The sequence below is a fragment of the Lynx rufus genome, unplaced genomic scaffold (genome assembly GCF_022079265.1).
Source record: "Lynx rufus isolate CCGP_SWC_20201006 ecotype Redwood Valley unplaced genomic scaffold, mLynRuf1.p SCAF_12, whole genome shotgun sequence".
Taxonomy (NCBI): Eukaryota; Metazoa; Chordata; class Mammalia; order Carnivora; family Felidae; genus Lynx; species Lynx rufus.
This window is the reverse complement of record NW_025814826.1, coordinates 49,423,301-49,438,271: the sequence shown is the minus strand read 5'-3', so window position 1 is coordinate 49,438,271 and position 14,971 is coordinate 49,423,301. Positions and strand designations below refer to the sequence as shown.

Genomic DNA, 14,971 nt, shown 5'->3' with positions numbered 1-14,971 from the left:
GAGGTGGCAAGAATTTCCTATGGAGTCTTAAAAAGTCTGTAGTTTCTAAGTTCTGTGTCTATGAAATTTAAAGGATGAAACCAATGTGCCCACAAAGAGTGTTGTAACTAAAATTAAAGTCAGAAGCTAGAATATTTATGTTTAGGTAGCTATCAGTGTTCAGAACTGGTGACTCAATCCTGATACACACCACCCATGCCTTTTTTGAAGACTTAAATGGTGAGTCACAAATATTAACCTTAAGATTCTGCAACATGCCAATTGTTAAGGTCCTCTTACACTACACCCTCAGGTACAGTGGGGATCTTTAAGCAACAGGCATCCGATGGGTTTGTTTAGAGGAACCAAACCTCTCTAGTGAGGCCTAGAGAAAAACTTGAAGACATTCTTGCTGCACAATTTCAACCCTGTGGCATGGCTCTGGACTGCTGTGAGCACCAGCCAATGTACCAGCATGGCAGTCAGCCATGGGAAATAAGGTTGCTACTTGCAGCAAAGGATTAAGACCAACCACCAGATTAAGAGGCCAAGCACCAAAAAGCCACAGACTCTGTAAATACTGGCCCAGGTTAGATCAGTCATTAAGTGTTGGTACCACGTTGAGTCACACTGGGGAATTTTCAGACACACACACACACACACACACACACACACACACACACACAATCTATGTGTGTATAAATGTATATATAAACATGTGCATATATTTACATATATATACACAATATACCTTTTACTATAGTCATATATGTATATATTACATATGTAATTTAAAGAATTGTTTAATGTTTATTTATTTTGAAAGAGAGAGTGAGTGAACAGGGGAGAGGGGCAGAGATAGAGGGAGTGAAAGTATCCCAAGCAGGCTCCACGTTGTCAGCACAGAGCCCAATGTGGGGCTCAATCCCATGAGATGTGAGATGATGACCCGAGCCGAAATCAAGAATTGAACACTTAACTAACTGAGCCACCCAGCTGCCCCTACATTTACATAAATTTAAATGTATGTAAATTTCCACATACATATACACATGTATAAACATATATATACACATATATAAACATATTTTCAGTAACCTAAAAATTCAGTGAATTGAAACAGCAGTAAAATTCTATGAAAGAAATTACTTATACAGTAGGCGTAATAGTATAGCAACCCACTACACTATCCAGTGTTTCTAAAAACCTAGCTGATTATCAGAATCATTAAGCTTTTTAAAACGATCGATTCCAAAGTCACACACAAGACCTTGTGTATTGGAATCTTGAGGTCTAAGCCCAGGAATCAGTGTATTTAAAAACAAAGCAAAACTTGAAATAACAACCTGATCCCTTAAGCTGTAGAACTGCTGGTTTATGAATATGAAATGTCTGGCCTGGCCCCGAAGGATGGCCTTGGAAACAGAGTGCAAGGCAGATATGATCTGCACCCCGTGCTCCAACAGAAGGATCTGTAAAGCCAGTAATAACATACAACAAATCCCCTAACTGTTCTCAAATGTGTCCCAGATGTGCCACTATCCAAATGAAGGTGAAAACTAATTGAAACATATTCCTATGTGTGAACTATCAACTTCTACTTCACCAAGAAAGTAACCCAAACTGGGTTCTTACAGCCCAAAAATTCTAGGCGAGGTATCTTCAGTCCTGTTTATTAAATATCCTTAATGCAAGACTTTCCTACATGAACATGATCCCATAGTGACCTTTATTAAACATAACGTTTAGAAATAAAGAGCTCAGTGTTGGAGCCACAGGGATGGATTATAATCCTGGTTCCAACACTTACTAGCTGTGTGGCATTGTTCAAAGACTTCCATTTTCTAAGCTCCAGAGTCTTCCTCTGTAAAATGGGGGTAAAAGTGCTCAGCATTTGTGGGTTTTCTGAGGATTATAGAACTAACATCATAAAGCACCTGCACTTAGTCAATAATTAGTAATAGTGATTCCTGTTATTTTTATTCAGATAAGCTGCCAAGTCCTAACGGCAAGTACTATCATCACTGTGGCTGACTGTGAGAATGTTTCCCTGGGTTTTATAAAAACCCATCTAGACCCACAAAAAAGAAAACCAAATCATCCTCTCCACTGGCTTTGTGATGGCTTTTTACATTTCTTCTTCTGAAGGAGGAAAATACTCAAGGGGGATAGTGTCACGAATCTTCGTATTTAAGAAAATGTTCCTTGGATAAATCTCTTATCACTGCTTAGCATTTATGATAGGAATTAAATCCAGATAATTGACTCAAATTCCATTTGTCAATAATATTTTAAATCCAATTCACTTCGATGAAATGGAACATTCATCACAAAAATGGCCTTTATATACATCAAAGCCACATCAAAAGGAAGCACGTTCCCAGTGTACTTTCAATGTGGAACCCAAGAAAGTTAAACAACAGCAACAAACCACTTGCTTTTTCTTTAGACTCCTTTTTAGAGTTCTTTAAAATCCTCCAAGGCATCTTGATATGGCAAGCACAGGCATTATAAAATATACTGTCCTGACTTATTAGGTTACATTGAAAATAGTTAATACTAATATTAGCTAAAATTAAATTTTTATATAGAAATTCTTTATATGAATCAATTCCCACAGTAACTCTATGGAGTCAAATATTTTTTCCACTTCACAGATGAGTAAAGTGAGGCTTGGAGATAGCAAGTAACTGGCCCAATGTCATTACAGCGGGGGTTCAAACTCAGGTCTGGCGAACAGACCAAATCTACAATATTCACCACTGGCCCTGCTTCTCATAACCTCGCAAGTTCAGCAGAATTCATGTGTAGAACATTTTTTTTCTACTATTCGATCTTTTCCAGCTGAGAAAGGGAAGCTGTGGTTATGGCATGGATATGGGAGGACCAGTAACCTGGGGCAAAGGACGCATTCCAAATGAAGTTCACTTGGAATTTAAAGATGAATACCCTCCGTACTATGGAGGAATTACTATCCACCAGGTGCCATAAAGTATCTATCTCCTTGTCATTTTTGTTTCTTGTCTCTCCGACTTTTTATATAACCATATTAAGAACTGGAAAATAAAAATAATTTTTACTATTTCTATTTGGAGTGTTTGACAGAAAGATCATGCTCTTGGAAGTAAGTGAGCCCCGAACTGGAAAAGAGGTTGTGTTTTCTTTTCTTTCTTCCCTTTTCAAATTCTTTCTCTCACTTCTTATATTTATCATCCACATCTTGCCTGTTCTTTGTAGTTTCGCTAAGGATCACCTGACGCCCAGGGTGGGGGCTGAGAGACCCACTCTACATCAGAAGAGCTCAAAGATCACAGGAAGGCCCTCAGGTCACAGACACCAAGGAAAGAAAAGGAAGGAGCCAGAGGGAAGTGGCAGGATACACAGTGAGAAAGGAAGATGAGACCTGAATGCTATTGGTGGGAAAAGCTCAGAATGAAGCTGAACGCATTTCACTGTGGACGTGCACTGTTGCTTTGATTTTTACTTTCTTAAATTCTAATTTTTTGAGGACACAATTTTTTTCTCAGCCATACTGAAATATAATTGACATATAACACTGTGTAAGTCTAAGGTGTCAACTTGTTGTTGATTTGATGCATTTATATAGTGCACAGTGATTGCCTCCATAGCTTCAGCTACCGCCTCCATCCCATCACACAATGACCACTTATTTTTTGTGGTATGAACATTTGGGACCTACTCCCTTAGCTAAAGCTGCCTTTTAAAATGTGGTCCTGGACCTCATCAAAATAAAAAGCTTCTGAATAGCGAAGGAAACAATCAGCAAAACTAAAAGGCAACCAACGGAATGGGAGAAGGTATTTGCAAACGACATATCAGATAAAGGGTTAGTATCCAAAATCTATAAAGAACTTATCAAACTCAACATCCAAAAAACAAATAATCCAGTGAAGAAATGGGCAAAAGACATGAATAGACACTTCTCCAAAGAAGACATCCAGATGGCCAACCGACACATGAAAAAATGCTCAACTTCACTCATCATCAGGGAAATACAAATCAAAACCACAATGAGATACTGCCTCGCACCTGTCAGAATGGCTAACATTAACAACTCAGGCAACAACCGATGTTGGTGAGGATGCGGAGAAAGAGGATCTCTTTTGCAGTGTTGGTGGGAATGCAAGCTGGTGCAGCCACTCTGGAAAATGGTATGGAGGTTCCTCAAAAAACTAAAAATAGAAGTACCCTACGACCCAGCAATTGCACTACTAGGTATTTATCCAAGGGATACAGGTAGGCTGTTTTGAAGGGACACATGCACTCCAATGTTTATAGCAGCACTATCAACAATAGCCAAAGTATGGAAAGAGCCCAAATGTCCATCGATGGATGAATGGATAAAGAAGATGTGGTGTGTATATATATATATATATACACACACACACACACACACACACATACATACATACACAATGGAGTATTACTTGGCAATCAAAAAGAATGAAATCTTGCCATTTGCAACTACATGGATGGAAATGGAAGGAATTCTGCTAAGCAAAATTAGTCAGAGAAAGACAAATATCATCTGACTTCACTCATATGAGGACTTTAAGAGACAAAACATATGAACATAAGGGAAGGGAAACACAAATAATATAAAAACAGGGAGGGGGACAAAAGAGAAGAGACTCATAAATATGGAGAACAAACAGCGGGTTACTGGAGGGGTTGTGGGAGGGGGGATGGGCTAAATGGGTAAGGGGCACTAAGGAATCTACTCCTGAAAACATTGTTGTACTATATGCTAATTTGGATGCAAATTAAAAAAAATTAAAAATAAAGAAAAAATAAGCTATATTCTTATTACGCAACTAAGTGTGCGTAATAAGTGGAAAGATTAAATGTACATATGGGAAACATTCTATGAAAATATGTTTCCAACCTCAGTGATAGAATTGGAAAACACAATTAGAGTGACTGTTAGATGCTAAAATAATGTATCACCTTTATGCTGTGTTTTTAAAGATGTTATTTCTAATGGAGCTGCATTTTTGCCACATGTTGTATAAATAAGTTGTTTCTTGTTATTCTTTAGGAGCTAAGTATGCTCCTAATTCCAGATGCATCCATTACACTTCATAAAAACAATTCAGGTATTTAAAAATAATAATAATAAAATAAAAAAGTAAAATCAAATCAACTGTGGTTCTGCACTGCGCTCCATCACTTGCCAGCAGGAGGCTGAGACTTGTTCAGTGAGGAAGTCCAACTTTTGCTGGACTTGCTTATGGCCCCAGGCCCAGAGCTGAATGTGAGTTGCCTCTAAGAGTCAAAGATTCCTCACGGGAAAAGCCAGAATAAGCTAGAAACATTAGAAAACATGTTCCTTGCTTAAAGAGGAGAGGTTTAATCTTCTCCTTTTTATTTTTGCTCACCTTTCCCTCTTTCCAGCTAAACTAAGGGGCAACATTGACACTGGCCCCAGGGAAGAGGTGCTAACTGTCCTGTAAGCCGACAGTCAAGGTGCTGGTGCTAGCTTTGGGCTGGGAGTTCTTATCTGTCAATAAGAGAAGACAAAGATTGAAAAGGAAGACGAATGGGCAGTAATGAGTAGCCTACCACTCTTAGAGCAAATCCCACTCACTCCCCTTCCTGCCGAGGCTCTCCAAGGATGTAGAAGCACAAACTGGACGTCATCACACAGATTTATCCCAGCTGCTTCCTCCTCTGTCTCGAGTGTGCTTTCCTCACTCAGGGTCAGGGGCAATGAAGGTACAGTAATAGGAAGTGATTTAAGGGGGTAGTGAGAAGAAAAGACAAAATAACTCTGCCTCCCTGAGTTCTAACTGGGCAGTTTTCTGCAAGTGGCTTTCCAGGCATTTTAATGGGAAGTTTCATCATCCGGTGTTTGCTTTCAGTCTGTTCTACACCATGGTTGTTATTGTTTATTTTATTTTTTTCTGATTGCAGCTTTGCCTTTGAAGATGGCCAACAGCAGAGCAGGAGTAATCCTCAAGTTTTGTCCTTAGTACTCTCAGCAACACCCCTCTCTCACTGCCGAGCCACAGAGACCTAGATACTGCTGCTGCTCCAGAGAGACTCGGCGCTTCATGAAGGTGCTCTGTGTCCAGATCTGCCACGATGGCCATGAACACTGGTTCCGGACCTCCTCCTTTACAGCGCTGCTAAGTAACTATCTCATCGTTTTGGACGCTTCACTTTCCTTAAGCTCCCAGATATTTGACAAAACACATCAGAGCCACCTAAGTAACTGTTTTCACCCACTTGCCCTTCCTTCTCCAACTGTCTCTGAGGAACACCCATTTGTTTTCCCGGCCCAGGGTAAGTGTCATGCCCCTGACGCCACCATATCCTTCCCTGACCTCTAGGTGGATGGTCTAGGAATTGCCTCCTTTAGCTATTAAAAGTTTCTCCTCTTCTGGATCCTTCCCCTTTGGTCGCAGTAATGGACAACCCTCTCTAGGCTGAGCACAGCACGTGGCACATAGCATGTCCTCAGGTAAGATGTGTGCTCAAGTAATATCTTATTAAATAAGATATAGGCAGTGCCCCCAGCCCTGCAAGCAGGGCAACGATGTTACACAATTCCAGGAGGCACCAGCATATTCTATTCTGTGTGAATGGCACCCCCTCAAATTATACGCTGAAATAGCATTGTCCTTTTCTAAAACAATTGTCACAGAATTTGTGTAATATTTTTAAAACATGACCCTATAAGAATGAGTACCTCCCGAAAAGCGGATTACTTAGAAATAAGTCCATTTCTATCCAAGAATTTTTCAAAATAGGAATGGGATGCATTCTGAAAGTTTTGCCTCCAGATTGAAGGAGGGAGGACAATAAAATCCACGTGTAGATATTTTATCACTTTATTACAGCTCTAAGGCTGTTCATTCTCTAAAAGAAAACATGTTTGAAGGAATAGCAAAATTTTTATTAAAAGCCTGTGTTGGTATGAAAAGAAAAAAAGTAGCTTTAAAAGAAAAAAAAAGTGAATTTTTAAAAGAAAGTATTCCCAAACCAAATGATCCAAACACCAATACGATACGTTTGATTTGGGAGTTCTTTTCCAAGACTCGTCTCCCTGCATAGATAAACCAAGTAAATTCTCTGCACCAAATCTTTAGAATTGCCATTTTCAGAGCTTCAGGAATCATGAAAGAACCTAGATGTGCAACGGAGCAGGATCTTAGCCTAAGCCCTTTGCCAAAACATATAAATACTTCTAGACACTCTTTGTACATTCACAAGAAACCTACATAAATCTAACTTTTAGAAAATGCCTCCTTTAGATACGGTTACTTGGATATGATTTACAGACTGAGTAGTTCCATTTAATGGGCAGAGACTAAACAGATTTTAAGCAAATGAAAGTTTGACGTAATAAAAAAAAAAGAACATGGAAGGAATTTAAGGCCCCACACCTACATGTCTATAGAAAAAACAATTTCCTTATTCTTGAGCCCTATAACTATCCTGAGCTAAAGGCGGATCTTGTTTGAGTAGAGAAGTGAGTCTTTCAGCCGGTCATTTGCCAACCCAGTGGGTAAGTTGTACCAACAATAACCAGGGCATGCCAAATGTGTTGTCCTTCATTGGATCAGATCCAAGTAGTTGCCACTCCATATAATTCAGTCTTGACAGAATTTGTGGAGCTACCCAAATCCTAAATCAGAGACCATTTAAGAAAGACTAGCCATTGCTGAAAATTTAATGACTTCCTATTGCCTTCCTGATAAAGCACAAAATTCTTAGCCTAAAAATAAAATATTTACTTGGATTTGTGTTTACTTCTACAGCTTCATTTCTTGACAATCTGCCCAGATCTGAGTGTGTACGTACATGATACGCACGCACACATACGCACACTGTACTCTACTCTCCAGCCACACTGAGCTCTGTGCAATACTGGAAATGCCCCGCCTTCTCTTCATCACCACACCTTTGTGCATGCTGTTCTCTGCTTGCAGTAGCTTTCCTATCCTCATGCACCTGGTTAATTTCTAGCTCTCATTTGAGGCTCAGCCCTGATGGTGCCTCCCCCAGGAAGCTTTCCCCAACCCTCCAAGTCTGGCTTAGTTATCTATTCTTTGTAAATACTCTCATCAGGCTCTGCAAATACCCCCATTATTGCATGTATTACAGTTTCTTATTTGGTGATATTTTCTTCCACTGAACTATAAACTCTTTGAGGATAAGAACCTTAAACCTGGCTCAGTGAAAATGTGCTGGCTAAACAAACACTGGGTGTTAACTCATTCCTCTCCTGACCATCCTTATAATTTCTTTTGCTGCTGTCCATGTGAACAGGTTAAAAGAAGAGATAAGTGACAACTATTAAATAAATAAAAAATACTGTCGGGGCGCCTGGGTGGCGCAGTCGGTTAAGCGTCCGACTTCAGCCAGGTCACGATCTCGCGGTCTGTGAGTTCGAGCCCCGCGTCAGGCTCTGGGCTGATGGCTCAGAGCCTGGAGCCTGTTTCCGATTCTGTGTCTCCCTCTCTCTCTGCCCCTCCCCCGTTCATGCTCTGTCTCTCTCTGTCCCAAGAATGGATAAAAACGTTGAAAAAAAAAATTTAAACTAAGAAGAACCAGAATTAAAAAAAAAAAAAAATACTGTAGATAGCATAGTACTTAAATTCCAACCTATATGGTCCATATGAACCTATATGATCCTTCCTTTATGTTTATGCCTTGAGAATTTGAAAAGAACTGGAAAATCTGCTAAGCCAATGCACACAATTCAGTGCAAATTATATTCAGGTTATGGGAACATTCAGAAAAAGGTGTTGCTCATTTGGAAAGGTTTGATAAAAGTTCTCAGGTTTTGATGAAACTAACGGACATAGAAGATAGGGAAATAGACACAGGATAGTAGGATATAGATAGACAGAAGGGATAATAAGGGGGAAAAAACAACCTTGTTTGATTTCGTTGCATAGAAAAGAATGCCTTGGTAAGGAATCTACTGTGCTAACAACCTCGGGCAGGTCCTTACCCTCTGGCCTGGAGAGCCATCACGTCCTGGTGAACCAATGCCTCCTGGAATACCCTAGGTAGAGCAAGGACCAAAAAAAGTCAGAGCCACGGAAATTGGCAATCAAGTCCCTTTCCACCCAGCTTCCCTGAAATAGAGTAAGGCCTCCAAACACACCTAATAGCATAAAGGCAAATGAAGAACCCTGAAGTTATTTATGGGAAAGAAATGTACCCCCCCTCCCGCCCCGGGCTTGTCCTCAAGAGCATCAGTATGATGCTCAGTGGGGGCTAACATAAATGAATACAGGCTAACAGTCTTTAATATAGAAACCACCTATTGCTAAAATCAAAGCTGACTTCAGAAGCGACGGCCTTTATTTTGCCCCTTTGCAATGCTCTAGACCTAAGAGCATTTTTTAGCAGATGACGATAATAATAATAATAATAACAGTAATAATACCTGTGGACCAGGAAGGCCAGTTTCTCCTTTTTCTCCTTTGGCACCGGGCATTCCCTGAATATCCAAAATTACACAGGGTTAAGTTCACATAGGGTAAGTTCTTAGTCTCTTCATCTTCTCCACGGACTGTTCTAACGTTTTTACCACTAACTTGCTTTGATGTTAGCATCCAATACAGCATGTTTCACTTCTCACATCCACTACCCCATATATGTAAGCATTCCTATGGAGTTGAACGTTTATACAGCAGAGCAGTTCAAACACAGAACATACAGTCTGCTATGGCTAAGCCCATCCTGGAGATAGGTGGAGGAGAGATTGGACAGTTCAATACCATTTATGGTTTAGATTTTTAAAGTTCGTATCTATAGAGTTTTGGCTTCGTTTTGGCTAGAAATTTATAAAAATGGAGAAGCAAACATAGACTCTGGCACATAGCAAGACCTTACCAAAGGCTTAGTAGTAGAAGTAATTACATATCTGGCATGCTAATGCTTTCTAACATGTGAAAATAACCCTGGAGCAGAAAACTTCTCAGCTAGGGAGATACAATCGTATGCCCAGAAAGATTGTGAAACGTGTGCTTAAAAGGCTTGTTGGCTTCAAATATTAATTTTAATTAATAGAAGTTGGTTTTATTCTTTAAACCTAGATCCTAGCAAGATTAATGAAAACCAGTAAGTTGCATTAAATTTGCTTTCAGTGACACGAACAGCTTTTACAAAGTGCCTATATAAAGTACACTGTCTATAATCTAAAACTTCGACTAAGTGCGTTGTACTTTGATGCCCACTGAGATAAAAATCATAAATAAATGATGAATCTGTATCCATGATTACTACAAAGACATAATGAACAACCTAAATTTGTGTAGCATTTGTTACTTTCTAGATTTTATTACATCTGTTAAGGACTTGATCCAACACGAAAAAGGACAATACATGTCACAGCCCTGATTCTCTTCTATAGACAAATTGCTTATGGATATGCTTACTCTGAGTGGAGGCATCTATTTGTAAAAGACACTCATCATTTAACAACAATAACAACAAAACTGGCTGATGAATGAACTCTCAGTAACTACTTCCATTTCTCAATTTTTATTTTTAGGAGTAAGAAGGAACTGAGGCTCATTATAAAGGGTATAGAAGACAAAAGTTCATCTGTGACTCATGAAAAAGTGATCACAATACAATCCACCCAAATGTCTACACACAACTCACAGGCATTCCCTGAATGGACAGACCACTTGGTCCTTGGGGTCCAGGGGGACCCTGAGGTCCCGGAAGGCCTATTTCACCCCGAGGGCCCTCTGGTCCCTGGAACAAAAGAGAAAAAAGTCATTCCAGAGGTAAGTTAGATTCTCAGTACTCAAAAGATATTTCTGCTTAGAGCACTTATGATTTATTTCCTTAAATAAATTTCCCTAAGACACAGGACACTGATAGGATGGTAAGACAACATGCTTCAAAGGGTGCACCTCCCAGGTAAGATGTCATCAGGAAACCAAAAGAGTAAACACACAGGGGTTGCTGCAACTTTAATTGTTTGCTTCCATAAATAAGAAAGCTGTGCCAACTATGTGAGTAACTAGACCCCCCATACTCCATAACAAATCCAAAAGACAAAAGTGTTTCAAGACCACCCTCCTGGTCTGTGCAGGTTCATACCATCTAGCTGACCTACATTCTCTCCACCTCCACAGCTGTCAGCCACTCATCTCAGGGGCATGCCTGCACTACTGAAGACTTTGCACCTAGTCCCTTTCTTCCTCACCTTGATCGTACCACCGCTCTGTGCCTCTTGACTGTCTGCTTAATGACCTGTCCTCAGCGCAATATTACTTGATTTTCTTTCTTCTCGGGATCAGGCACTCCTTCACATCAGCAACTCTTATTTCTGTAGTTTGGACCTTGTGGTTTAGCTAAAGCTATACCACCTCTGTAATCTCCGATCCAGAAAAACTACCTCAACCTCTTCCTTCCCCTCTCTGGTTCTGTGACTCCAGGGAAAACTAGTATAAGTTAAGACTTCCAACACCTGGGTATTGTATTAAATGGGAGACTGACGATTCCATCACTTGAGACAAGCAATACAGAAGTGGGGATAAATAACGAGCGCAGTCTAAGTTCTAGGTGCATGGGAATAGCCATGGGGACATGTCCAGTAGTCTGGGGATCAAGAGAGATCTGAGCCGGATTGGATTTTGGAGTAGTTCAAGGTGTGTTTGTAGGTGAGGTTATGAGATGAAAAGTGGGTAGGAGGGAGAAGAGGAAAGAGCAGTGTAGGAAAGGCCAAAGGGGGAGAACATTTCAAAGAGAGAGGTGTTCAACCATGCTGGATGCTGTAGAGATCTCAAGTAAGACAGGAATTAAACCATAGCCTGTGGATTGGATTACAAGGAGGTAATTGGTGGCCTTCATGACAATTTTACAGAATTCTTATAGGAACAGAAATCATCTGCAGGTTAAGTATGATGCTGGTTGTACAGAAATGGAATTATACACTATACACTTCATTGGTTCTTGCCTCTTTTGTGTGGCAGAGTGTTGTTGAGGTTCATACATTTCATTGCATGTTTCCATAGTCTGTTCCTTTTGATTTGTGAGTAGTATCCACTGCATGAATATAGAAAATTGTTCATTCACCTGCAGGTGAATACTTGAATTGTTTTCAGTTTTTTGCTATTGTGAATAAAGGCGCTATGAACATTTATGCACCAAAAAAAAAAAAGAACTATTTTATAAGTAGAATGCAGAAACTGAATGAAAACTATTCTTAAAAGAAACACAGTATATAACAGGAGGGGAGACCAAGGTAGCTAGATTTAAAAATATGGAAGAGACAAGCTGGTAATCGACAAATATTAGTTAAGACTTGCAATCATTTAATCATATGTCACTTAAATATATTGAGGAATGGAGAATGGAGCAGGAAGGCAGCAAATAAGGGTCTCATTTCATTCTGGTTGGTAGGAGACAAAGATAACTCAGAGAGATCAACAGCATGGCTGCTTTGCGGTTCTAAATTCTTTTTATCTGCTTGCTACAACTGAAATATGGAGCCACAAAATGGAAAATGATACAGAGTGGGGCTTTCCATGTGGGAGGTATACTGTATCTGTTCCTCCACTACCACATTGGTGGACATGTGAGCATCCTTTGTCCAACAAGATCTTTTCCTAAAACCACTTCATATTTGTATCTGTGATTCATCAATATCATTATATAAAAATAGCCACATCAGTAGTGGTCCAGTGGTCTAATAAATGGATTATTAGAGGTAAGGGGTAAATGTCGGGATCATCAAACATCTTTGAACTCCTAATGTGTCTTCATGATCAGAAACACCATCCAGAGGGAACATTGGAAAGACAATGGGATTGTGCTGGGATCCTAATGGGAACAGGAAGCCAGAATGTACATGGGCTCTTGGGCAGTGCCCTGGGATGGAACCAAGGAAGACCCACTGTATTGCTGTCTGAGAAGAGGCCCTCAAATCACTGGCCTTCTTTGTAGCACCATAAGAAACATCAAGTCTATGCCTAAGATATGTGTCACAATCTCAGAAATTTAAACAAACAAAAAAGGAGATATCTCATGGTCTGAGTTTTGAGTTGACTAGTGCTTGATTATTCTCAGTCTTCTTTCATTTACTTCTCCCCCCCCCACCCCATATTATCTCTCACCTTGCTTCATTTGTTTCCAATTTTATAGTAAACATTTTTGCAATGTTCTCTTCACCATGAATAAATACCATGCAAATTTAGTAAGTGACCAAACAAGTCAGTGAGTCAAGCAAGGTGGGTGGAGGGGAGATCATGTGGGGCGACAGGGTGAAAATGAAACAAGGAGTCAAATAATAGAGGGCCTTGAATGCTGTGCCAAGGAAGGTGAATTGTATTCTCAAGGCAATAACATATGACTACAAGTTTAAAAGTATGATATGACTTATCAGAAATTTAAAGAAATAAATCTGGGGGCAGATGTGAAGAATCAGTCAGAAAATCAAAATTACTGGAGCCAGGAGACCAGTTTTAAGATTTGCCAAAAGCCAGGTAGAAGATGGTGAGGCCTGAATTCAATTACTGACTGGGCTCCTGCCCATCCCTTAGGGCACCTTTGTGCAAAGTAGTAAAACGTGTCCCTGGACATGGCTTGGCATGGTTTGGCCTTCTTAGCTGGTGCCTTTGTACAGTGCATGGCCTAAACCAGCACAGTTGGTGGCCCTGGGCAGCCAGAAAGGAAAACAGAGTTGTGTGTTTGATTATACATAGTGGGGAGGGAGGAGGACTCTAAAGCTTGAGAAATCACCTGGGATGCAGTGCTCCCTAGTTGTGATTCAGTTTTCTCCTTACTTTGTTGCAGGTCGAGGAAGGGCAGAACACACACGAGGGAATACTACCTTGGAAACTAAACCACTCAGAACATCGACATCTGATTTTTGACCCAGAAACAAACCTTTCTTTTACTAAGTTATTAAATATTTTTATGAAAAAAATGAAGTCTTTAAGAATAAGGGAAAAGACTTAGATACAACTTTCATAAAAATATAATGAGTTTTGGATCACAAAGGGTAGATGGTACTAGGCTCCAAAATTACATTATTGCCAGTTATGAGAGACAGAGATGCAGAGAGACAGAAAGAACATTACCTTTGGACCCTGGTCACCTCGTTGGCCCTTTGGTCCTCGGAGTCCTGGACCACCCTGGCAAACAGATGTTAACTATTAGCACAAAGACAAGTCTTAAAGCAGCATATTTCATCCATTTTCCTCAATAATATGGATTATGTAATTCTTATTTTGAATAAAGGCCAGCTCATTGTGTAATGGTATATGTTCATTATGATCTTTTACTGAAAACCTGCCAGACTCCCCTCTTCCTGCTGATGATCTCATACTTTGAGAAAGCTCTCAATGCCAAATCCTTTCAAATTAAAAAAACTTACAGTATTTGGGACTTTAGTGTGTAAGACTACTGCTATTAATGGATGCAAATAATAAAGTACACTGCTAATCTAAAATTGCGTGTGTCTTATACCACAACTTTGAGATTCTTCAATTAAATTATAAAAGATATATATACCATACATTATTATATACTATAAAAATAGTAACAATTTAATTTTATTTACACCGTAAAAGGCTAATTAGTGTTACTGAAACTTCAGTTATTTGAATTTCCCTAATATTTTTGCCCTATTAATGTATCATCTGCACAATTACTTAATAGCATTTTCTTTATCTAGATATATATGTACATACATAATATATACATATGTAAGTATGTGTATATGTATTCTTTGTGAACACAGTCTTTGTATATATGTGCATAAATACATATGGGCATTTATACTCTATTTTCCAACTGACTCACTATTTCACTTAAATCTGATCTTAAAAGCAAACATTATAGTTCTAAAGTTAAGGGGAAAACGTATTACTTATTAAGAATAGAAGGTAACCTTAAAAATATACTATAAATAATGCTATTAAATTTAGCTAGATTTTGTTCCTATTGAAGTCTGCGAGCCATGGACTTGCTCTGTTAAAAAGGGAGGTGAGTA

The 14,971-nt window shown here is 39.4% G+C and overlaps 1 protein-coding gene across 2 annotated transcripts in view; it reads right to left on the bottom strand.

Annotated features, from left to right (window-relative positions):
• COL14A1 (collagen type XIV alpha 1 chain) overlaps nt 1-14,971 on the bottom strand; it is a 194,872-nt gene that overhangs the window by 41,170 nt on the left and 138,731 nt on the right. For both annotated transcript variants that reach the window (XM_047073804.1, XM_047073805.1), the window contains exons 36-39: nt 14,058-14,111; nt 10,627-10,722; nt 9,404-9,457; nt 8,963-9,016 (exon numbers count right to left, since the gene is read on the bottom strand). In XM_047073804.1, the coding sequence (XP_046929760.1) occupies nt 8,963-9,016; nt 9,404-9,457; nt 10,627-10,722; nt 14,058-14,111 (258 nt within the window). The remainder of the gene's footprint in view (nt 1-8,962; nt 9,017-9,403; nt 9,458-10,626; nt 10,723-14,057; nt 14,112-14,971) is intronic.